The 22,723-nt window shown below is 48.4% G+C and overlaps 1 protein-coding gene across 6 annotated transcripts in view; it reads left to right on the plus strand.

Moving 5' to 3' along the window:
• DAG1 (dystroglycan 1) overlaps window positions 1-22,723 on the plus strand; it is a 54,106-nt gene that overhangs the window by 20,604 nt on the left and 10,779 nt on the right. For 4 of the 6 annotated variants that reach the window (XM_069769638.1, XM_069769641.1, XM_069769639.1 and 1 more), the window contains exon 2: window positions 16,801-17,210. In XM_069769638.1, coding sequence (XP_069625739.1) covers window positions 16,929-17,210 — 282 coding nt within the window. In that variant the 5' untranslated portion in view covers window positions 16,801-16,928. Of the gene's footprint in view, window positions 1-4,983; window positions 5,003-8,666; window positions 8,689-16,800; window positions 17,211-22,723 lie in introns of those variants that run through there. The other 2 variants (XM_069769643.1, XM_069769640.1) reach the window with 2 other exon arrangements.

Genomic DNA, 22,723 nt, shown 5'->3' on the forward strand with positions numbered 1-22,723 from the left:
TTTGCAGCAGCAAAATGGTATTTTCAAACTCTGTTCAGACAGCACCACCTTGCCTAAACAGGGCTTGTATTTGGGAGGCCCTTCCTTCAGGTTTTAAAGTAGTTTAGATTCTAGAGCAAAGGCAGCAATTTAAGCAGTGATGCTAATCACAGTGCTATTTGCATTGCTACCTAACTGCATTCTGCGTAGCACCTCGCCCATGGACTGGGTTGGAGGCCAGCATCCGGACTGCGCCCTGCTGCTCCGCTCCCGCTGCCCTGTGCGCAGCTCTGGAGTTCTGCCTGGCTCACGACTGCAGGCGGGTCAGCCGGTGAGTAATGTTCCCATGGAGCTGCCTTCAAGGGGAATTATCAAGCAGAGGCTGGGACGGAGCAGGGCGTAGCGGCAGTAACCAGGGAGCACGCACGTCCAGATGCTGTAAGCCCCTTAGCACATTCCCGAGAAGTTGCCTCCCAGTTGCAGTGATTTGGCCAGAGCTCCCTCTTGCAGGACTTTCCCGAATTCATTCCTGTTTGGAGTGGATTCAGTCTAAAACTCTGGGTGTGGGGTAGCCTGCTTTAGCTGCTGTGGCAGTTTTTCCCTCCGCAGGCCTGCGTGGAGGAGAGTGAGTGTCTTGGTGACACCGGTCACACCACCTGCTGCAGAGACTGTCTGATGGTGGAGTTGCATTTAGCTCTTGAACTTAATTGCTCACCTTGGAATTTCCCATGCTGTGTCCCTGCCTCAGGCTTTGTTTCAGGTTTTCAGCAAAAGCTGCTCAGCCATTTCCAAGAGTTAAAGGATAAAAAAGCTTTAGGTTGTCAGTATTTTAAAAAAAACCAAACAGAACCTAACTGCTTGCATTGAGAGGTACTTGGTCTGGCACAATGGCTGGAAGGCTGCCGCCCCCCCCCCCATTGCAAGGGATGTGCCATCTCCTTTCCCAGCAAAAAAGCCCCCTATCTTATGTATCTTATCAGGTTACAGGCGTCTGAAAGGCTCCCCGTTCACCAGTGCTTTGTAGACTTGATCTGCCAAGTTAAGGTTTTCAAAGATCCTGCCCATACAGGGCCTCCTCCAGCCCGGGGCCCGAGGGGCTGAATCAGTGCTGGGGATGGGAGGGAGGTGCTGCCACCGGCCGTCCCCAGCACTGGGAGCAGGATCCTGTCTCTCCTGCGCTGGTTGCTGACAGCCGTGGATGGCTGCAGGGCTTGCCTGTCTCAAAGGGCAGGAGAATAAAAAGCTGGAATAGGGGTGGAGAATAGGAGTGAATTTTGGTGCTTGCTGTGACCAGCTCATGGACAACCTTAATTCTCAGGTATTCTGACTTTTTAAACTCATTATTTGCAACCTTGAGGTTTTAGGTATTGTCTGTGTTACCTAGAGCAGTATCATATGCTGTTGGGAGAGCGGGGAGTGGTTTAGGCTCAGCCTACAGTGATGAGCAAAGTTCCCAGCTGGCATAAGGTCTTGAGGAATAAATGAGAGGCAGTCTGTCTTCTGCTGCTGCCCTGTGGTGGGAGGCACCGCTGTTACATTCAAAAGCTTTTTTTTCCTGTTTTTTGTGGAAGGTGCTTCAGTTCTGCAACCTGGTTTTGTTTGCTCTGAACTTTGCTGCAATGGGATAGTGAAGGCCTTTGGAGGACAACACTGAAGTTATGATTATATTTGAGAAGTCCCAAAACTGCATCATTCTTGATCATTATAGTGTACTTCTCGCTACAGCTGCTGACCAGCTGTTGTAGCTGTTGTCATACATGACTCTGGGAAGTGCCAGGTACAAAACTGCCTGAGGAGTCCAGCCTCTCCAGCAGAAAGGCTGAAGACGCAGCAAAACTGCACTGGAGACCTTGTCTGAGCTGGAAGAAAATGCTTCCTTTGGGGAGGCTGACGAATGAGTCCTGGCTATGCTATCTACTGTTTTAAAAAACTCAAACTGCTTTATGTGAAACACCTTTGTGGTGGTGGGGAGGGCATCTTCTCCTGTCCAACACACAGCTGGTGTGGTGGTGGTGATGCTGTGGTGCAAAGAGTGTTGTGGTCCCTGATCAGAGACCTGGTGGGTGAGTGCTTGGTGACCGTAACTAGTAAGCCAGGTTATTTTTGGCATAGCTTCTCTGCTTTATAAGGGATAGACTGAGCTGCTAAACCCACATTTTTCCCCTACAGCCCGTTATTAAGCCCAGAAGAGGATCAAGTGCCAATGCAGAGTTGCTCTTCAGAGGGCCTGTTGTGGAGCTGGAGATTAACAAGCCTGGCTGCAGTGTAACTTTTTTTTATTTTTAAACTTTAAGCCTAGCCCTCCAGGTGAGGATACAGCGGATGTGGCCAGGCTTTGCGACTGGCTCTGCTGAATGACTTTTAAGTCACCTGCCCACATCTGGACCATTCTGCATCCCCCAAATGTGGTACAATGTGCAGCTTAGTCCTGCGGGACCAGCCTGATCTCAGCTGAGACCCTACAGGTCGTCGCTGAACCTACAATCTTTTAATGACAGTAAGCCAAGGAAATACTATATAACCATTGAAGTAAAATAACATAAGCAAAGCAAAGCTTTGGTGCACGTAATTGGGTACCTAATTGCTGCGCTTGCCACCTGGGGATTGGAATTGCTCTCCCGCTCTGGAGGCTGAATGGGACATACTGTGATAAGCAGTTTAATTGTTTCCCCGCATCTGCGGCAGCGCTGTAAAGCGAAGGCAAGCTGAACACACCTTCAGAGCTTAACGGCCTCTCTGCAACTCCAAGACTGCATTTTTCTTGTGGCGCTTGAGCATCTCTCTTCATACAGCTCTTATGCTCTCACTAAATTGTTTATGTTCTCCGATGCTGTTTGATAGCAATGAGCCATCCGTTTTTTCTGGAAGTGTTTCAGATTTACCTAGATATAAGAACAGTCATAGGAATGTGACTGTGTGAGCAGCAATGAGAGCCCAGTGGGTGCTAGTAACGGGATGCCCTCTTAAACGAGTTGCTGGGATTTGGGTGTTGCATTAGTAATGAAGATCCGGCGAGTGCTGAGCAGAAAGCAAAGCAAGAGTGACTTGGGGGGGTGGATTCAGAAAAAAAGGCTTGGAGTGATTAAGGACAAACGTATTTGTCTACTGTTACATGCTCTCAGGAACACTTAGGACTGGTGTGGGTGGTTGTTGGCCTGGGAAGTAGGGCTGTCCTCATTTCTCCCATGGGGTCAGCACAGACTGCCTAGGGCTGGGCTCTGCTCTGTTCTGGGTGCCCCAAGGCAGAGAAGATGGCTGTATGGGAGTAGAGCTCGAAGTAGTGAAAATACGGGCATAGAGGCACTGCTGTTGCAAAGGATTACAAAGTCTGAGTACACCTAACTTGGCATGTCCAAAGCACATGTGGTGAGCAAGAACAGATGATGCTTAGCTCGGAGAGGCTCAAACTGGTACAAAACCCAGCTGAGTGCTAGTTTAATTTTCCTTGTTGCCTCAGAATGACATCCGACTCTGTTTTCCTGGGGCAAACATTGGAGCTGTGATGACTTTGCCCCCATTCCTGGGATTCTTGCAGAGGCAGTAGGTAGTCATCACATGCTCCACAGTGTTGCCTTCCACTGGGAAGGAAGTCGGTACAGGATCTGTCCCATCTTCTTATTCCAGTTTTTTTCTCTTTACAACTTAATTCATGTTTTAATCTGCCCACTTAAGTCAGGAGGAGGATACAGCTGTTGCCATCTTCCATGTCTGTGTGCAGCTGTGAGTACACACTGCTGTCTCTTCACAGCCATCCGGACTCTCACCTAGGAAGCCATGGGATACAGCGTCTGCGTGCTGGGAAGGCAGGGCACAGTCCTTAGTCTCCTGTGTAAAAACTGCAATGGCAAGTCAAAATAGAGGGATGCAGCCTCTCCTCACGCTATTTGAAATACACTGTAATTTGGGGGGGGGTTGTCCCCTCAAAAACGTGCAGGTCTTGTTTCCAACCTCTCTGACCCATACAAGAGATTTCCTGTGAGGAAGGGAGAAACTACTGGATTTTTCTGCTGTGGCAAAACCTTGGGACCATTTTTTGAGGACTGACACCAGATGCCATGCCAGCTAGTTAACTGTTGCAAGTGTGTTACACTATGCAGGCTTTGTGGCTGCTTAGGAAGAAAAACATCAGTTTTCCTTATCTTGTCCTTGCTGTCTCCCTGCCTCCTCTTATTCCGTGAGCACTCTGCCTTTACCCAGTTTGTCCTTGGGTCCCAGTTTTAAATTACTTGTCTGGTGACTGAGCAGGACAGTTTGATCCTATTTTTAAGTCCTTTGGACTTTCTTGTTTGTGGAATTTGGGTACTGGGAATGGCAGGATGTTTGTGTTGGAATTGCTGCAGGGGGATTGCTTGGAGCAACCCTTGAAACTTCTTTGACGTTGCAGGTGCAGTGCTATGCTGCTTGTGGAGAGGGGCATGTTACCCTGCAATGCATTTAGTTGCATTTAGTTGTGCTGGCTTTATGCATGTCAGGGTTGTTTTCTCTGGCCCTTTTCAGCCAGACCCTGAATGCACGGTTTCCTGGTGTAAGGAATGAGCTTGAGCACTGTGACTGAATGGGTCCTGTATCCGTATAGATGGGGCAGAATGTTAGTGTTTAAAAAAAGCCTACATCCCTCTGATACTCCTTACAGTGAAGTAGTCTGGTCTTGCCTTGAAATAATTCAACTTGTCTCCTGATTTCTCAATACCAGAGCAGGGTGGGGAGAAAAACTGGAGTTATCTCTGCGTTGGTGGACCTGTGATGAACAGCCCCAGCCTTCCCCGCTCCTGGCTGAAGCCATTAAGGCCATGGTCAAAACCAGATGAGGGTTATTTTTTAATTATGTAGTGCAGGTAAACAAGATAATTTAGCTGTAAGATAATGCAGTGAAATTAATGCTGCAGGAATGTGATGCAGACTCTGTTGGTGTCTTGTCTTTTAAGGTGCTCATCTTTGCTTTTTCATTTAAATCAATCTTCTTGCACCAGAGCAGTTGGGAAGCAGATGGACCTGTGAAGCTACGCACTGTCCTTCTGCCTCAGTAAGCTTGTGCCATCAGTGATCTGTTGCTTTTGGACTTACTATGTGAACGAAAGGCTGGCCAACTCGGGCCAGAAGTTATTGTGAAGAGCAGACAGTTTCACTGAAGCAGTCCAGCCCTTTGCTCCCTGGTCTCTAGCAAGAGGAGAAGGCACCTATGAAGATGTGCACCTGCAGGAAGAGGTTATCAGTTTGATGGGTTTTGGTGACTCATGAATTTCTGCAGGTTTAAGGGAATGTGCTGCCCAGCTGGAAGCTACTGATCTTCAGAGAGTTAATTCCTCCTCCAGAAGCTTTCTCTGCCTCTGTGGCATGGGAGCAATGCTGCTTCATTTTGCAGCTTTCCCATTTTATGCTTGATGGTTAAAGTTGGAACATTTATATCTCATTCTGCCAAGAAGCATTTAGAGTAGTTTTCCTGAGAAACATCGTAAGTTGCAGGTCCATGGCTGATGCCCTGGCTGCTCTGCATAAATCACTGGGTGGTAAATATATTTAAATGAAGAGCTATGACAGTCTTGCTAGCTGAGTAATAAATCAGGGCTAAGCAACTCCATAAAGCTGAATCTTAATGCCTTGGCTTGGAGTTGTAGGGTGGGGTGGTAAAGCTGATGGAACAGCGGGATGTTTCTAAACAGAATGTGCCTGCCCTTAGTTACGCTGCCACAAAGAATATAAATGATGCTGCATACATAACTGAAGTGCTGAAAATGGCTTTTTGTTGGTGTTGCTTGCCTTGTTTCGTGTGTCTGCTTAATGTCAGCTCTTTGTGCTTTACTTCCCTTTGGTAGTAGCAGCAGATTTTGTGCCCGGCTGTCAGGTCCCTGGCAGGTAGGATAGTGACCCTAAGCCTTGCCTTCCAGTCCTGTGCTGAGTGCTGAAGCCCTGATGCTGTGACATCAATGTATAGGAAATGATGGTGCTTAAACATGTTCAAGGACCTGCTCAAAATATTTCATTATCTGAGGAATTTTGTGGAATACCCAGAAGGTGATTATAAACCCTTGGAATGTGGCTGCCTCTCCATGAAGCAGTCCAGCCAAACAGCATTTTGAGGCGGCTCTTGAGTATGAAACTTCTGTCAAGGTTTTCTTATTTGCAGTTTTGGGTTTGGTGCCCGCAGCCCTCGGGCTGTTTGCTCTTCTCACTGGAGGAACACCTGCCCAAGTTGCCCGCTCCTGGGTGCTCCTGCATTTTGCTGCCTGATTCAGTACCGTTAACAAAGCTAATCCTTACCTGGTGGCTGCAGTGCTGGCATGTCCTCGGGAAGCCTGAATGCTGTCCTGGTGATGAAAAAAGTACTCTGCCACTATGTGGCCAAAACATGGGCAAGGGTCCTGCTGCAAGTCCTGTGGCCAGGCTCAGGTGTACTGCCAGAGCTCAGGCCTTGGAAGGGTTTCCTTCAGAACAGGATTTGAAAGTATGATCAGGTTTCCTAAGAAGGGGATTTGCAGGACTGCCCTGCCCATCAGTCTGTCCTTCACCACTCTAACAGCTTCTGCTTGCTAATTTGACAGAAAGAGCTTTATACCTTTTTTTAAATTAAAAAAAAAAAAATTAAAAAGTAAGCAGCCAGATAGGTGGGAGAGTTTTGGCTAAAAGGACTCACCAAAGCTCACCAGTCACCTGTGTGACTTGTGCAATGTGTAATGTGCTCGAAAAGCCAAACCATGGCAGAACTTCAGTGAGATTTCGTGCCTTGCTAGACATGGAAGTTTATCCCTCAGGGTCTTTCTCTTTTAGTGTGAACTCTTTAGTACTTAGTAAGACAAAATGTCCAGTGGAAGCTTCCTCTCTGATTAGGATATTCTTCATTTCTCTTCTGTGTGGATTCTCTGAAGCCTCATAAGGAGTTTTGTTCAGCCTTTAATTCAATTAAGAAATCAAGCAAGAGATGCAAATCTTTTTAGCCTCATTGGTTTCAGTACTCATGACTACATCTGAAGAGAACATCTCCTGCGTAGTGCAGCAGGGCAGCTTAGGGAAGAAGTATTTTTCTGGGCTTCAGCTGAGATTTCAGGTGCTGCTGGAGGCTTGTGGATGATTTTGTCCCTTTGGAGCATGGGGTGGAGGAAAGACTGTGGTCACCTGTCGGTGATGGTGCCTTGATTTAAACCCATTTCTGAAGCAGCACCTTTGATAGAAACCTGCTTCCTAGCTGGGTGACTTCTATCAAAGGTCGTTAGCTGGTGTGAATTAGACTTGAAACAGCTGGTAGATGGTGAGTGATACCAGGGGACAGAACACAGTGGTGACTGTCACGCCAGCTGCTCTTGCACATGTCCTTCGGTGCTAGTGGGGGAACGACCTGTGTCTGAGGAATACAGAATTGGACTCTGATGCCTCGTAGTCCTCACATTTAAAAAGTGACATCTTGTATCTTGCTGCTTGTTTTTGTGTACTTTCTTGTCTTGTTGTCAGATGCTTCAACTGTACTTTCTGGCTAGAGCTGCTGAGGGGTCCTCTAGATATCTCGTTAGACTGCCTTTTAGACAAAGCTTATTTTGCTTTTTTAGAAATCTTCATTTGTGCCTTTCGCAGATGGGGATGGCTGAGAGACAGTCTGGGCTCATCTTGGTATACTTGAAGGCTTGCATTTTGGTACAAAAATCCACTTTAGTTTTAAAACTACATAAAACTTAGCTTGTTCCTGCAAATTCACTTGTATACCAGTTGGACCCCCATGTAAATTGTTTCTAGAGAGTTCAGAATCGGACTTCAGTGAACACAAGCTGCTATGGCACAGTGAGCCCATGGAGGGCTGGGGAATTTCTCTCGAGAGTCCTACATCTTCTACTTCCAATGTTTCTAGCAATTAGTGCCCCTCAAATCAGTGTACTGTTGTGGGGACTGGTCTGCCTTGTGTACGCTAATCACTGAGAACTCTTCCATTGTCCAAATTAAAATTGCTCTAATTTTTCAGAGTGGTGCTTTGGTCTCATCTCTGTCGACCGCCTCTCTCTGCTGCCTGCCCAGGCACTTCTGCCAGCCCGGGTGTCCTCTGTCCTGGGCTCTACCGCAGGATGGCTTCTGCTAAAATGCTTTTCTGTAACACTGTGGTCTTCACTTCAGAATTAATGTCAAACAAATTCAGTAATTTACAAAGCTTTCCTTACAAAAGAGAAATTTAGAGTCAAAAATACGTAGTTTATCTTGGTGCCTTGAGTTCTGGTTTTTACTAAATCTTGGAAACTGATAAAGCGTTTGTGTGCATGTATATATGTACATGCCTGTTGTGTTTATCTTCAAAATATGCATTTTCATGCATTTGTATGGAAGGAGCTCTTAGTCCAACTTTTTTTTGTTGTTTTAACATTTTGTAGTTTAATTTCCTGTGGATTTTAGTACTAGCTTTAGCTTACATTCCCTTAAACATAGAATTAAATACTAGGATTTTTACACTTTTTTGCCCTGTTTCCAGATAAAACCAGGAGTTACAAGTAGAGTTTTGAGGGGCTTGCTCTGGCTGGCTATGCACTGGAAGCCCAAGTGAAGCCAAAGCCACGTTGAACTGCATGCCCTTAGGCAAGCAGACCCTTGCTCTGCCCTGCTACGGCTGTATATTTAGCCTATATGCCCTTTCCAATAACAGCTGGGAGAGGAATGCGAGTCGTCATTTCCCTGAATGCTGTCCCGGGATCCTGCTATCTGTCACGAAGTGCTGCTTGAGCCAGAAACGCTGCCTTGGTAACTGCCTTCTACAAAATTGTTCCATCCCTCCCTTGTTTTTTTTTTTTAACCCACATGAAGTTTTAACACTCATGTTCACAACCCCATTGGGTCCTCTCATTTAGTTCGGGTTTAAGCCTGATTCAAGTTAGTTTGGCTTCTATTCCTTTTATTAGAGGAGAGTGTGGGCTCTTGTTCCCCATTATCCTCATGTCCCAGTGCATCCCACTTTGTTCCCTCCCAGCTTCCTCCAGGAAGGATCCATTTTGTACCTCTGATCATCCTCATCACCTTTCTCCGCCAGCCCTCCCTTGAGATGGGGCTTGCTCGCAGGATGCAAGCAGTGTGGGGCAGCACTGGTGAAGCCATCCCCCTGCTTTGGCTTGTTGGTGGGTGTTTATATCCTAATTTGCTTGCTGCCAGCAGCCAGGAAAATGGCAGTTCTACCTGGCTGCGATGTTTGTAATTACAGGGAAGGGAAAAAAATGATCTCTGAGGCCTTCTAAATAGTTGGGAAGATAATATCTGAGTTTCCTTTCAACTGAATGCACTTGAAGATATGATCTGAGTTGGCTGTCTGGGAATAACAAAGTGGGAGGAAGGAATTGATTGTGGTTGCTGAAACTTTCATCAGAGAGTCAGAAGCCTTACCTAGCCAAAATCTGCGGCTGCCGGTCACTGCTGCAGGTCAGGCGCAGCGGCCATTTGAGGCATAGCTCAAGCATAGGACAAGTAGCACACAAGGGGATGCAAGGGGCCACTTGAGCAGGATTGACAAGCAGAGGGGCATCCATATGGTCTTCCAGCAAATGTCAGGTCAGCGTGCAAGTGCATAGTTGAGAGGCGCTTGTGGGTACCATACTCATCCCCCCCTGCATCCCCGGGGCTGCAGGAGGCTGGGGAAGGTGCTTGCCTCCAGAAGAAGTCTTATTGCTGCACCTTGCAGGGGAAATGTACTCTGCAGGGAGAGAAAAACATGTTCCATGTCCAGCTGGCAGAAGGGCTCTTGTGTCCTTTGTGCTTCTGCTGCTGCTCTGCACTGCTGCTTGCACGTACCTCTGCAGGAGTGCCCCTGGCTGGGGGTTCTGGGGGGCTGCTGGGGCTGCTTCCACCCCTCCCCTCCATAGCTCTTGCTGGAGGAAGGGCTACCAGGAGCATAACCTTACCTTTTCCAGGGCAAGAAGTCTTCCCAGGAGCAGAGTCCCCAGTTGGAAAGGGCAGTATAGTGGCCCAACTTCTGGGCAGGCAGATGCAATACAGGGGAAAAAGAGGGAAATTCTGCTTTTTGCATCTTTTCTCTCTCTCTCAGACCTGCCTCTGCGTTCCCTCTGCAAGAAGTGCTGGAGATCACACGTTCTAATGAACACAAAACCTGTGCGGTGTCTTGAGCGGTCCAGCTTCCCCTAGCTGCTCTCTCTGCTGTCTGTCAGTTGGAGCAGAGGCATCAGTTGGTGTCTCTGGTCCCAGACTGGGGCAGAACTGCAAGCAGGTTTTGTTGGCCAAGGGGAGACATGAGATGCAGATGAGAGGGCTGTGGGAAGGCTTCATGCTGCCTTGGTGGCACAAAACTGTAGGTTTCAAACAAAAGATAGTGAAAGATAGTAGAAAGCTTCCTCTTAGTTACAGGAAAGTTAAGTGTCTTGGGGCTTACTCTAGCAGAATAAAAACCGCTGCAAGGTGTCGATTGCTGTGACCACTTCCCGTACAAGCTTCACGAAGCTGCTTGTGGCATGTGTAGCTTTAAGCAACGAGTCAGTGACAGTTCACTGCTGAGTTCCCCATCAGCAGGAGGGTGCTGCTTGTTTCCCTGCCCAGCGCACATTTTTAGCACTGCTGTTTTGAGTTTGTTTGGTTTTGGTTTTTTTTCCCCTAGACTGTTTTTCAGCATCAGGGTTTCCTGTTACTGACACCAGATGTGCTGGAGACAAGCAATGCAGAAATACAAGAAGGGACAAGACTGAAAAAAGCTTTTTGTGTGTGTGTGTATGTCCTTTGAACTAGGTATCAGTTCTGTTGGGCGTTTAACTTGGTGACAATACAAGGTGGGCATAGCTGCGAAAGAGCGTGTTGAAATGCAATTTTAGGGCAAAGAATCAAGAACAGCTTGGTTTGTACCTCCTGGGCTGATGGTGTCTGGGGTGACCAGCTAACAATGGCAAGCATATCCACTGGCTGCAGGGGGCAGAGGATGGAAGGGGCTCCTGGGGCTTCAGGAACACTGATCTGGGGCTCTCCGCTAAGGCAGCTTTCTCGGGCAGCTCAGCATCAGAGATCGGACTGCAAGCTACTTTGGTTTTGATGTATGCATGGCTATAAGCAGGCAGCTGTGATTGCAGTGTTAAGCCAAAAACTTGTGACTTGTCTTTTAGGGAGACATCTAGCCTCCGTGTAAAGCCACCATCCCTGCAGATGCCTGGTTAGCGCTGGGTGGGATGGGATGCTGTTGCTCTGAGCACAGCTGAGTGAGGAGCTATGGCTAGTGGTGAATGCTCCTCCCTCCGCCTTGCCTGTTCCCTCGCAGCAGCTGTGTGCCATTTAGTCTGTGTATGACGAGTGCATCTCAGTGCAGTTGCCCTTCTGTACGTCCCTTTCCATAACTCATCCCAAGCACAGCACTGTCTGGAGCCTGGGTCATCCTCTGTGAACGTACATGGCTGAAACCATCGAGGTTGGGAATAACCCCCAGAGTCATTTGCAGCACATTCCCCCAACTTATAACATAGGCTGTTGGAGGGGCTGCTGCCTTTGTTTCAGGCTACATTCGGAGCTGGGCAAGTGCAGAAACTCTTACTGTTTCTTAAATTTCATGCTCCAGAGTGTTCTTTGTGTATATAATGTGTCAAGCCTGCAGACTGGCATGCTCTTAGTCTTGAGGAGACTGTATCTGTTAGTTCATAAACTTGGTGATGGGCTGCTCTGCCCAGACGCGCTGCCTCTGAGCTGTTTCTCCCTCCTGCCCCTCTTCCCAGACTCCTTTAGCACAGTGCAGACGTGCACAGAGCACCAGTCGCCTCTGTGTGGACCATGCCGTCGGGCTGGCACTGTTGGTGCCTGCTGTCGTGTTTTGGATCGGGGAGCATGTACGGCAGAGTGCCATCTTTGTGTGCCTGGCTGGTGACGCTGGATTTCATCATTCCTCCTGCTTGCTGCCTTGACATGCAGACGTGTAGTAGCTGACAGGACTTGCCCAGAGATCCTCCTGTGGAAACACGCACAAGAGATCTTTGCAGAGACAATAGCTCTGTTCTGGAAAGTTGCACTGGCCCTTTTTAGCCGAGTCCAAGTTTGCTTTCTTAGAGAAAGGCCACTTGTTTAATGCTTCCTTTAATGAGGGTATTGGTAAATAAGCAATCGGGTAAGTGGGATTCCTTCTAACTCTCCTAAATACCTTCTTACCTGGAGCAGAGAATTGCACGGCAGTTACCTGAGCTTTCTTTGTGCTAGGCTCAGTGGCATTAATATGCTGGTAGTGATTAATTACCGCAGCCCAGTGATGTGATTGTGTGCTTGAGCAATTGGATTAGACACAGCTGGATGGAGACTTCACTTTCGCTGGTTCTTGCTGAAGCGGTGGTGTAATTGGCCACAGAGGAGGAGTGATTTCTAGGGCAGCCACGTTCCTGCTGCTGGGACGCTTCCTCTGGCCCCATGCTCCTACAGCAGGCAGAAGTAAAGGTCTCTGGGAAGATGCATGGCTGGGAGTAGCTACTTTGTTCTGCTCTCAGTCCTTCCTTTCAGTCCTATCTTCTGTCTGCACTGTGCTGCATTCCTGAATAATGAAGGTAGAGCGTGTCCTTAACGTGTCAGTGGGCCTTGTAGCTGCATGGAGAAGGAGCAAACTCCAGCATTGTCTTGACAAGTCAGCATCATATCAAGTGCAGCATCATATCAACATACCTTCACTAAGTAGGCCCAGTTCTGTGTGTCTGAGATGGGGGGGTTTGGCACTGGAGAGCAGGCATCAATGTTGGCGTGTGCACTGAGTGCTAGAACTGAAGCAGATGTTGATACTGACTTTGATGTTTCATCCAACACTCTGGAGGCTCAAAGTTGAGACCAAAAGAGCGCTCTCAGAAGCAGGAAGATAAAGAGAAAGTCGGTTCTTTCAGAAGATCAGATGGAATGAAACATCCCGAAATTCAGGACTAACCTGAACCTTTGTGTTTGTTCTCTGAAACTGGGCAGTACAGATCCTGCTGGAAGGAGCACTGTGCCGTGTAGAGAAGCTGGGGTGGTCTAGCTTTCCTTCATAACTTGAAAGTGCTGTCTAAGTCAGCCCTACGGCCTAGTGCTTCCCAGAGATCAGCAGAAGACCACCTGCAGAATGCCATCTGCGTTTGGGTTTTGGCCCTCTTTTGAGCTTGTGGGAAACTGTGTGAGAGTTGAGATTTTTGCTCCCAGAGGGCTCCAGCTCCATGCCATGTGCTGGTCACGGACAATGATCCAGAACACTGACTTTTTCCGCATGCAGCTGGGATGATGTCTCAAACAAGTGAGTCTGGGTTTTGTGCATGGTAGTACTATGTGAAATGGTGTGGGCTCTTGAACTTGACAGAGGCACCACACAGGCCCCCAGTGCTTGTTACAGCCTCCCTGCAGGTAAGATTTGCTCTCTTCTGCAGCTGCATCAAGACCTGCAGTGCTGGTATCCAGTGGGCTTGCTGGCTTTTAGGCAGAGGACCTCCTATCCCAGAAAGTGTTCTGCCTTGAAGCAAGTCTACGTGGACCTTAGCACTGTGGGGCAATGCCTTGTTCCAGCTATCTGTAGAGCTGTACCACCCTGCCTTTCCTCCTTAGCACACAGTGTGAGAGGCTGGCACTGTTTCAGCTTCTGTCAATTGTTTGGTGAGGTGGAGCTGTGTTAAGAGATTTTTTTTTCAGTGGTGCAAGTTTGTTCTCAGCCCTTCTGGTTTGTTTTGTTGGGGTTTTTTTGTTATCAGCTACTGAATTCCTTCTATACCTCCTGTGTGCTCCGCTTCCATATACTGACACTGTTCTTCTGTAGTTCCCCTAAAATGAAATTCTGAATTGGTGTGACCTGCAAGTGTCACGCGAGATCTTAATGGCCAGTGCCCAAGTTGCTTGGCTGAGGGGCACATATCAGACGTGCAGTGTTTGTTGCCTGCTCCGATAATTGTTTCTGAAATGGGTGATGACTTCATCTTCCTCTCCGGCTTGCCACAGATATCAAGAACCAGCTCCTTTCTGCCCAAATACTCCTCTCCATCCAACAGAAATGCCCCAGGCCAGATCACATCATTTGGCTGAGCAACACGGAGCTGCACCACGCTTGTGCACGAGCTCCCCTGCAGCCATGACAGGCCAGGGGCAGGGGCTGGCCTGAAGATATGGTACCTAACCTCTCCAGGCATCTTTATAGCTCCGTGCGGTTGTACGCTGGGTGTCTGTCTGGTTGTCTGGGGTGTTTCTCCTCTGCTCAGGTGTGGAGCTCAGCGCAGCTGTGAGAGGCAGCCATGTTTCCATGCTGATAGCATCTCGGCCCCTCAGCAGCCATGGGGCTGCTGGGCTCTGCTGCTGCATTCCTCCCCTGGCTTGCAAGTCTCTGATCCTGCCTGTACTTGCCATGTGGGTTGCTTTCTAGTCCGTCACACAGGAGGACTTTCCAATGAGCAGGCTTCAGGAGAAGTAGCTCACGGACAAGGCGTCATCACTGCCGTGTCCATACCCCAGGCTCCATGGAGGGTGAAGGTGGTTCTTTTTGCTTTTTTAAGGCACGGTGCAGGGATAAGAGTCTCCCAATTTCCTGCTGTGATGATCAGCGGCCTCCTCGGTACCTCTTGGAGATGTCTGCTCCATCTCTGTAGCTCATTCACGCAGCCTGTTGGATGTTCTCCACCAGACATCTACAGTGGTAGTTGCCTACTTGCTGAGGTGACTCTAGGTTCGTCCAAACTCAATTGGTGTGTCAGATCCTCCTCTGACCATGCAGGGAGCTGGTAGAAGAGATGTGCCCTGTAGGAAGTGTGACTTGTCCTTACCTGTCCAGCTACTCCATCTTTCGTGATGGTAACCTCTGGAGAAGCAGCTCAGGCACCTCACTCTGGGTGAAGACCACCATGAGCTCAGTTGCGTTTGAGAAGAGCCTGGCCTTGGCTTCCCTGTCATTTCATCTGGTGTATTCCTGTCCTAGTCAGTTCAGGCAGTTGGAAGGACAAGAGCAGCAGGGGAATGGGCTTTCTTCTGGCGCTGGCACTTCACACCAACCGTTCTCCCATCTGTCTTGTGGTTTCCAGCAATGTTATTGTGCCTCTGCTGTCTCTTTTGCCTTTCACTTGAGACAGGTTTTCCACAGCTGACAACGGTCAGATCGGGTATCTGCCTCATGGGTGCTGTAGCCAGAGGTTAGTGCAATCAGCTCATCATTTCTGCTACCCACAGCCCTCTTTGCTAGCTGCGACTGTGCTTGCTGGGCCCGTTACCTTGGGATGGGAGGTGTCAGCCCCTCTGCATGAGTGGTTTATTGCGAAAAGGCCTATCAAGGGGTGAGGATGTGCTAGTCCTTGCGTGCTGCCTCTCAGCTTCTCTAGAGTGCGGGCTTAGGGTGATCAACCAAATCTTATCTCTCCTATTATTCCTAGAGCCTGCAGTGGTAACCTTGGGCTTGGCTGCCTGCGTGCACAGGCCCTCTGCCTGCTTCTGCAAGCCTGTGGTGGGCAACACGTGCCCGCCTGGCCGCAGCACAGCAGGTCGGCTGGTCCTGCTGTTGTGCTGTCCTGGGAGCTCTGCAAGGGCAAGAGGCAGTGGGATCTCCCTTCCCACCCGGTCTGGCTCCAGGGTCTCTTGGGACGGCCTGATGTGCATCACACAACGCAGCTGGAACAGACTAAAATAAATCAGAGCTGTGTTCAGAGGACTGGGGGGCAGTGGTTAGAAGTTGGGCTGGGTTTGCTCTGGGAATTTGGAGCCACTTCTCTCTCAGCCTAGAAAAAAGGAGTTGGTTCAAGACATTAGAGTGCCTGGCCCAAGGGACCCCAGTCTCATATGCTCCTGGGGGCTAAGCAACACCCACTTGGTCTGTGTGTCTGTCCTCCAGTCCTGCATAACCCACTGCTCCCCTCGTTATTGCAGATTAGTTAGAGGGCTGTGCTAGCTGCAAACTGAGATGCCGGAGTGGGCAGTATGGCTTCCCCTGGGGTCCCAAGTGCCTCTGTCCTCTTTCATGAACCTACTTGCTCTCCTGCAAACAGGCTGTGAAGAGGAACGTGGGGGTGTGTAGAGATCCGTGACCCCTGTGTGCCGTGGCTGAATGCAGTCTGGAGGGAGAAGCAGCTGGGGAAGCAAAGGAAATAATGTACCAAAGGAACAGGAGAGAGAAAGGAAAGCTGTGATCCAGGGGACCAGAGAGAGTGTGGGGATGGGGAGGAAGCAAGTGAAAGAAGAAAACGGCAAAGTGAGGGAGAGCTGGGGATGCTTCTTGGCAGAGCGTGGGGATGGGTGAGCTGTGTAAGCAGTGGGGGGGCTGGATGGTGGGTAGCAGTGTGGGACTCAGTGTGTGCATAGCTTACTCTAGTCTGATTTTTGGGGTGCGTATTACTGGCCCCCAAATCAAGTCTAAACACACTAATACCAAAAGCTGGAACTGAGAGGAGACCTGGCTTGAAAGCCAGGCTCATGGGTCAGAGGAGCAGAAGCATCTGTTGTGCATCAAGCTGTCAAGATGGCAGCTTTGGAGTACTGAGGGTTTCTTGGGACCTTCATACTGGGTAACTGGCATTTAAATCCACTGATGCCCCAGCCTGACTTCAGCTTGCCTTGAAAGGACACCTATTACCACTGTGCTCTGTCTCAGCTTTGGTTGTATCTGCCCCGTCTCCCTACGTGTGGCTATCTCAGGATGCTGTGGCTCCAGAGCAGCAGAAACATGGTTGTGTGCATGGAAAAGCAGGAGGATCTTGTTTCTCCAGAGATGCTGTACATCAGAAGAGGACCTGAGAAGCTCTTGCTCTCTTTAATGGTAGTGGTAACTCTTGCAGTTAAATCAAAAAGCTGAAACAAAGAGGGTAGCGTGGCAGGTAGCCCTCTGTCCATTGCAAGGAGGTCTGTGTGTGTGAGCTGGCCGGCTTAGATACCGTAATTAATGTGCTGATTGGGTTTCCTATGTTTAACCAGGTTCCCAGGACTCCTAGGATGAGGCTGCTGTGAAGGACTGGCAGATCCCCTGCCTGCGCTGCGGTGCCTGCAGACTCCCTGTGGTCCTCTTTCCAGCTGGAGCACCGTCGCCGAGGCCGCCGGGAAGAATGACTGTTGGATGCCTACTGCAGCCCCCTTTCCTGGGGAGGACTTGGCTCCCCGTGCTGCTGCTGGCGGCCTCTGCTCACTGCCACTGGCCCAGTGAGCCGGCAGAAGTGGTTCGGGACTGGGAAAACCAGCTGGAGGCCTCCATGCACTCTGTGCTCTCGGACCTCCGGGAGACTGTGCCGGCTGTGGTGGGCATACCTGACAGCTCTGCGGTGGTAGGACGCTTCTTCAGAGTCTCCATCCCCACGGATTTAATTGCTTCCAATGGAGAAATTGTCCAGGTGAGAAATGCTATTCCCTGAGGGTTGTTTTCAGTTATATTCTTGCACTCACCCCACTAACATGCTGAGTCATGAGGGTTGCTGTGAGGCAGCCTTAAGGTTTTGTAGGACTATGGAGAAGAATTTTTTTAAAAAAATAAATAAATAAAATCCTCACCTCATTGCAAAGTTCCTTTCTTCTGTAATGGAGAACAGACTTCTCTCCTCAGGGATGACTGATTGGATTTGTTGGTTGTATTTAAACTGTGAGATACTCTGCCCCTGGAACGATGGGCACATTCCTAAGGAGATGTTGCCTCGGGATCTGGGGAGCCACAGATTCCCATAGACTGGTGCTCTGAGGCTCAGGGATTTTGCTTCACTGTGATAACAAAACATTGCTAGACAGAGACCTTGTTCCGCCAGCAGGGCTCTGGGCTGCTTTTGACATAGTCTCTCCTGACCTCGTCCTGAAGCCCTCTTGAGAAAGATGGGAGCTTTTCTCTTTATCTGACTTACCCTCATGCCACTGGCACTGCAGACACCTGAAAACTGAGTTGTGGTATTGGTCCTGAGGGCAAGAAAGTGTCAGAATAGCCTAGAGGAGTGGAGGAGGTAGGCACACTGCCAAGCACATGCTTGCTTATCTTTAGTCCCTTCCTGGGAAGGTGCTGAGAAGTTGTCGTCTTAGCATCTGCTTGCTTGGATCATGGAAAGTTCAGAAATTTCTGTTTTTAAAGGAAAACAGAGTTACCTTCCAATCTTGGATTTTTTTTCAGAGAGTAAGACTGAAAAATAGTTGTAAAAATCCATTTTTAGAAAACATGATAAAAAGACAACCTTCTGGTGTGTGTCAGAAGATCAGAGGGAGATGGAGAACAAGTTGGGAGAAAGTCTGACATCTTAGTTTCTCCTTGAAGGCAGGTTTGTTTTAGCTCTGCGTACTGTCACACAATTATCTCAATCCAGATATGTGATCTTGCTGGCTTCAGCGAGGGTGCTGGGACCGCAATGTGCCAGTGGTAGGCAGAAAATCTGAAGAATGCATCTGTTATTGACAGACAGTCAGATGGGGAGGAGGAAGGTGGTGGGTGAGCCCCTGGCTAGAGGAGTCAAAGAAGGGGACAGGCTGGTTTCAAAGCAAAGGCTGTGACATTTAATTGACTGCGGCTGAGGAGACTGGCTTGGATGGGAGGCGGTGGTGCCTGCCCTGCTTTAACCGCAGCCTGTTTTCTGAGCGTGGGGCATCTGTGTAGCACTGCGCTGCAAAAGTCCAGACGGGTGCAGTGAGCCCAGAATCTTCTGTTATGGAAATGATAACTTTGGTTTGGGACTTTGCATCAGAGTGGCTTGCTCTGGTGTTGTCTAATAGCTACTTTGATGGCAAGAATAATTTTCAGTGTGTGTATAATACTGCAGCTTCCTATGTGTTCTTTTCCTGGCGCAAAAGTCATCTGTGATAGCTCTAGTAGCTCCAGGAAAATCCTGATAGATTATTTCCACCCACCTGATAGCTTCGAACAATACCTCTGCCACTTGCCTGAAGAGCCTCAAATGGACTGGGCTGGAGCAGGACTTCGCAGTTGCTGGTTGCGTGTAGTTCAGCAAACGCTGGGAGCGATTTTCATGCTTGTCCGTGGGCTTGCTGAAGTGCGTGTTGCATCTGTTCACCTTGAAATTGATTTTAAAAGTGCAGCAGGCTCTGGGGCACTGTTAGCATCCTTGCTTAGCCAGTGTATCTGGAAGGTTGCTCCCTTGCAGAGAATGCGTGTTGGCTGCTGAGCACAGCCAACCTTTGCTATGGGGATTTGATTCCTGGCTAGTGAGAACTGCGTAGGCAGTTTTGGGTGCTGGGGTGCATTTTTGTTTTACTGGAAAGTTTCAGGGCAAGTTGCTCTGGTCTTTTTCTCAGGCTGCCTCGCATTTCGTAGCTGGAGCAGTAAAAACTTAGTATTTCTGGATCTTGCTAACTGGTGTACTTAAACCCTAATAAGAAAGAACAAGGGCTGTACCCTTTGAGATGTAACAGTGGGTCAGAGTTTACAATGAGATGTGGTTGCCTATACTTAGTCCCCTTACATTTCAAAGAAATTGGCTATAATTTCTTTTTTTTTTTTCTTTTAAAAAAAAGCTGACAGTTGATGTCCCCAAACTCCCAGAAGCTTCCCATCTGGAGCCTGAAGAAGGTGTGATTGCTTCATTTCTAGATAATTCCCACTGATTATTTCTAGGCTCAGTTTATATTGTGGTGGCGATCGCCTTGAAGCTGCTTCTCAGATCCTTTCCCTGCTTGTTAGCAGATTCCAGCCGGCTGTAGACAAAATACTTTTCTCTGCAAACTCGGTTGTGGGATGGAAACAACGCCAGGCATCTGCAGAGCGGTGGAGGAGTGCCTTGCAGGCACATACTCCCGCACAGATATGTGGGCTCTGTGCGTAATCAGGTATGTGCTCCTGGGAGCAGTCGCCAGTATTTCCCTGCCAACCCCAAGCTGCTTAAGAACAGGTGAGATTTTATGGTTAACTACAAAAGCAAGTTTATTCTAATGCGCTCAAGCTGCAAAGGTGGACACATAGAAAAGAAGTAAAAAAACCTGCGTTGTGTCTTAGTTTCAATGTTGCTCAGAGCCAGCTGCCAGCAGGGCTTTGTGGCCATTGTAACTCACCGCTGGCAATTAAAAACCCCCTTCCTCTGTGCCTTGTCTTCCTGAGCAGGTGCCTTGGTCAGGCACAAATGTGTCCTCTGAAGGACAGCTGCAGCTTGCATGTATTTCAGCTGTTGAATTTGGTGGCAGTTCAGTCCAGATGCTGTCGCCTAGCTTCCTCACTACAGCAAGGCTTCTCACTGCAAGATTGCTCTCCTGGTGTCTGAAGGTGTCTTGGGGAAGAAAACTCTTTGCTGCACCTTCCCCAAAGGGTTAACAGCAGCTTGGCACCTTGCAGCCCTTTGTGCCACATTTGACGCCAAAACCTTGGCATTTTTACAGGAGTTGGGTTAAAACATCTGATCTCCACATATGATACAACCCCCTTGCTATGCAGACAGGTAGTGCAAGGCTGCACAGGTTCCCACTGTCTCCTGGCAGACACTGGCTGGGAGCAGGATAACTGTGGGTGTTGGTGCTGGTACCCTCACCATGATCAGTTGCCATTGGCCTGATGATCTCCTTACCCTATTTCCACCAAAGAGTGTGTGGAATCTGACCCATTACCTCTCAGCTGTGTCCTGTTGTTGAAGAACAGATCATACCTGGGCCAAAGACCAGGTGGATTTCCTGTTCCTGCCACTTCCATTTGAAGCTGCTTCAGAATTTGGCTGCTCTGATTAAAAATGCAGCTTCTAGCCTAAATTCAGAGATGGCTAGAAATATTTATATGTGCTGCCCTTTAGCTTAAATCAGTTCTACCTTCATAATATTTACTTCCTTTATGTATTTATAAGTGACAGGCATATTCCCCTGTCTTGATTTTATTAGGTTAAGCAAGCCAGCCTCTTTAGTCTTTTTCATGAAATAAGCTTTCTTTTCCTCTTCTCATCTTTGCAGCTGTCTTCTGCACCTCTTCTAGCTTGAGTTTATTTTTCTTATGTTTGCGTGACCACAGCTATAGAAAATACTCTAGATGAAATTTTACCAGAGCCTTGTATAAAGGCATCAAGACTTCCTTTTCTCTTCTATAAATAACCTTGTTTGATATATCCTACAATTGTTTGCTTTTTCATGTCTGCCTCACTTTGGCTCAGATGTCTTGCCATCAGCTGAAATACCCAGGTCTGTGGTTTATTTCTGCTTCCAGTTGTTGAGGTCCCAAAAGAGGACATTAGGCTGAGGTGCACGATCATTGATTTTGCAGTGCTGATCTTGGTCTCCATGAGGTCTGCTAGTCCCGTCTCTAAGGTTGTCCCGTTTTTCTTGTATGAAAACCTAAGCCTCCCATTGCTGTCCAGGTGATGACACTAATAATCAGGTGAGGACAGTGGCACTAACACTGATAGCACCTCTGTCAGCATTTGGGACAGTGGCTGTTGCTGTAAGTATGGCTCTCAGCTCATCCCACCAGCGATGATACCCTGCCTCAAATTGGGAAAGCTGACATGGGCCTTAGCCCATGAAAGAAAAACCACACAAAGAGGGCATTTATGTGGTGACTACCTCCGTCCTGTCTGCAGGACTTTGATCTGACTTGGTGCAGAAACTGCAGCAGAAAGCATCTCCAAGTCTGTGAGAAGGCCTTTGTGACCCTGAGCTGGGGGCTGGAGGCTGCAATGGTGTTTCTCTAGGCTGGGTGCAGTGAACAGGAGACGTCTGGGCTGCAGATGCCTCTCCAGAAACACCCAGGCACTGCACTTGGGTCTGAGTATTAAATACAGTCACAAAGTGGCATTGCTGAAGCAATACCTGCTTCTTTCCCTTGGGATGCAGGGATAAATCCAGTTTCCTCTAATTAATACAAGTGTGCCCACATGGTATTTGAGCCCTTGCACAGTCCAATATCCTAAATGTGTATACCCGCAGTACATAAAGACATGCATTTTAATGGCTTTTGTTTAAATGTGAGGTCTATAAAGCATGCTGGAAGGAGAGAAACTCCTGGTTGTTTGCTGCTTCCCAAGGCACATCCCTGCGGAAGCAGGTGATTTGCTGCATCTTCCTTGAAGATAATGTAAAGCTGCTGATCTGCCTTCATCCTGGTAGTGTTAGGTATGGGATGGATCCCACGGAGGAGATCTGCTGTAGGTTTGTTAGCTGATGCTAAGGAAAAGTTCTCAAGTGAGCACAGCTAACTCTTACCGTTCTTGGCTGTGTCTTGGCTCCTGATTATTTTTGGTTTTAAAGTGCACAGTCTCACCAGGGCTTTGTTTGGAAGACAGATAAAACGTAGCGGGGACCCCAAGAAGCTGTCACTATGCAGACATAGCTGGTGGCAAAGTGATTAGAACAACTGAATTAACTCACATAGCTGATTTACGCAGTGCAGCTATGCAGCACATTTGTGGGGTTATCGGAGCATTGCATATTAATCTGGGCAAAAAGGAGTCTTTCTTTCCCCGCAGGAGCCTGATTTTCCAATGGTTGTTCTATTTGCCATCTGCTGAAGTGTTTTTTATTGGCCACTTTTTGGTGGCTCTCATCAGACTTAAGGGACCTTGTTCTGTAAACAGGATCTGCAGAGATTGGGTTGCAGGAGTTGTGACATCGAGTACCTACTGTCCGGGCTGTGCTGCACGCCTCAGCCCTGCTCTGACCCTGAAGCAAAGGGCTGGATGTTGGCAACCAGCCTGCAGTGCCAGGACACTTTCAGGAGAAAAACACAAAATACTGATTTTTTTCAAAGAGTTTTAACTGAATGTGAATTTTATTAAAGTGGCATTTCTCAAAGGAGGAAGACAAGCAAAGAGTGCTCCTGAGGGGCTCTGTCATTAAGTTGGGTATCTTAAAAGGCTCTCTGTGTTGAAGCTTTGAGCTTCACCTCGTCCCTGGGGTCCCCAGTTTTCTTGGACTTGTACTAACCAGAAGGTGTAGCAACAGCTGCTAT

The sequence above is a fragment of the Haliaeetus albicilla genome, chromosome 24, assembly GCF_947461875.1.
Source record: "Haliaeetus albicilla chromosome 24, bHalAlb1.1, whole genome shotgun sequence".
NCBI lineage: Eukaryota > Metazoa > Chordata > Aves > Accipitriformes > Accipitridae > Haliaeetus > Haliaeetus albicilla.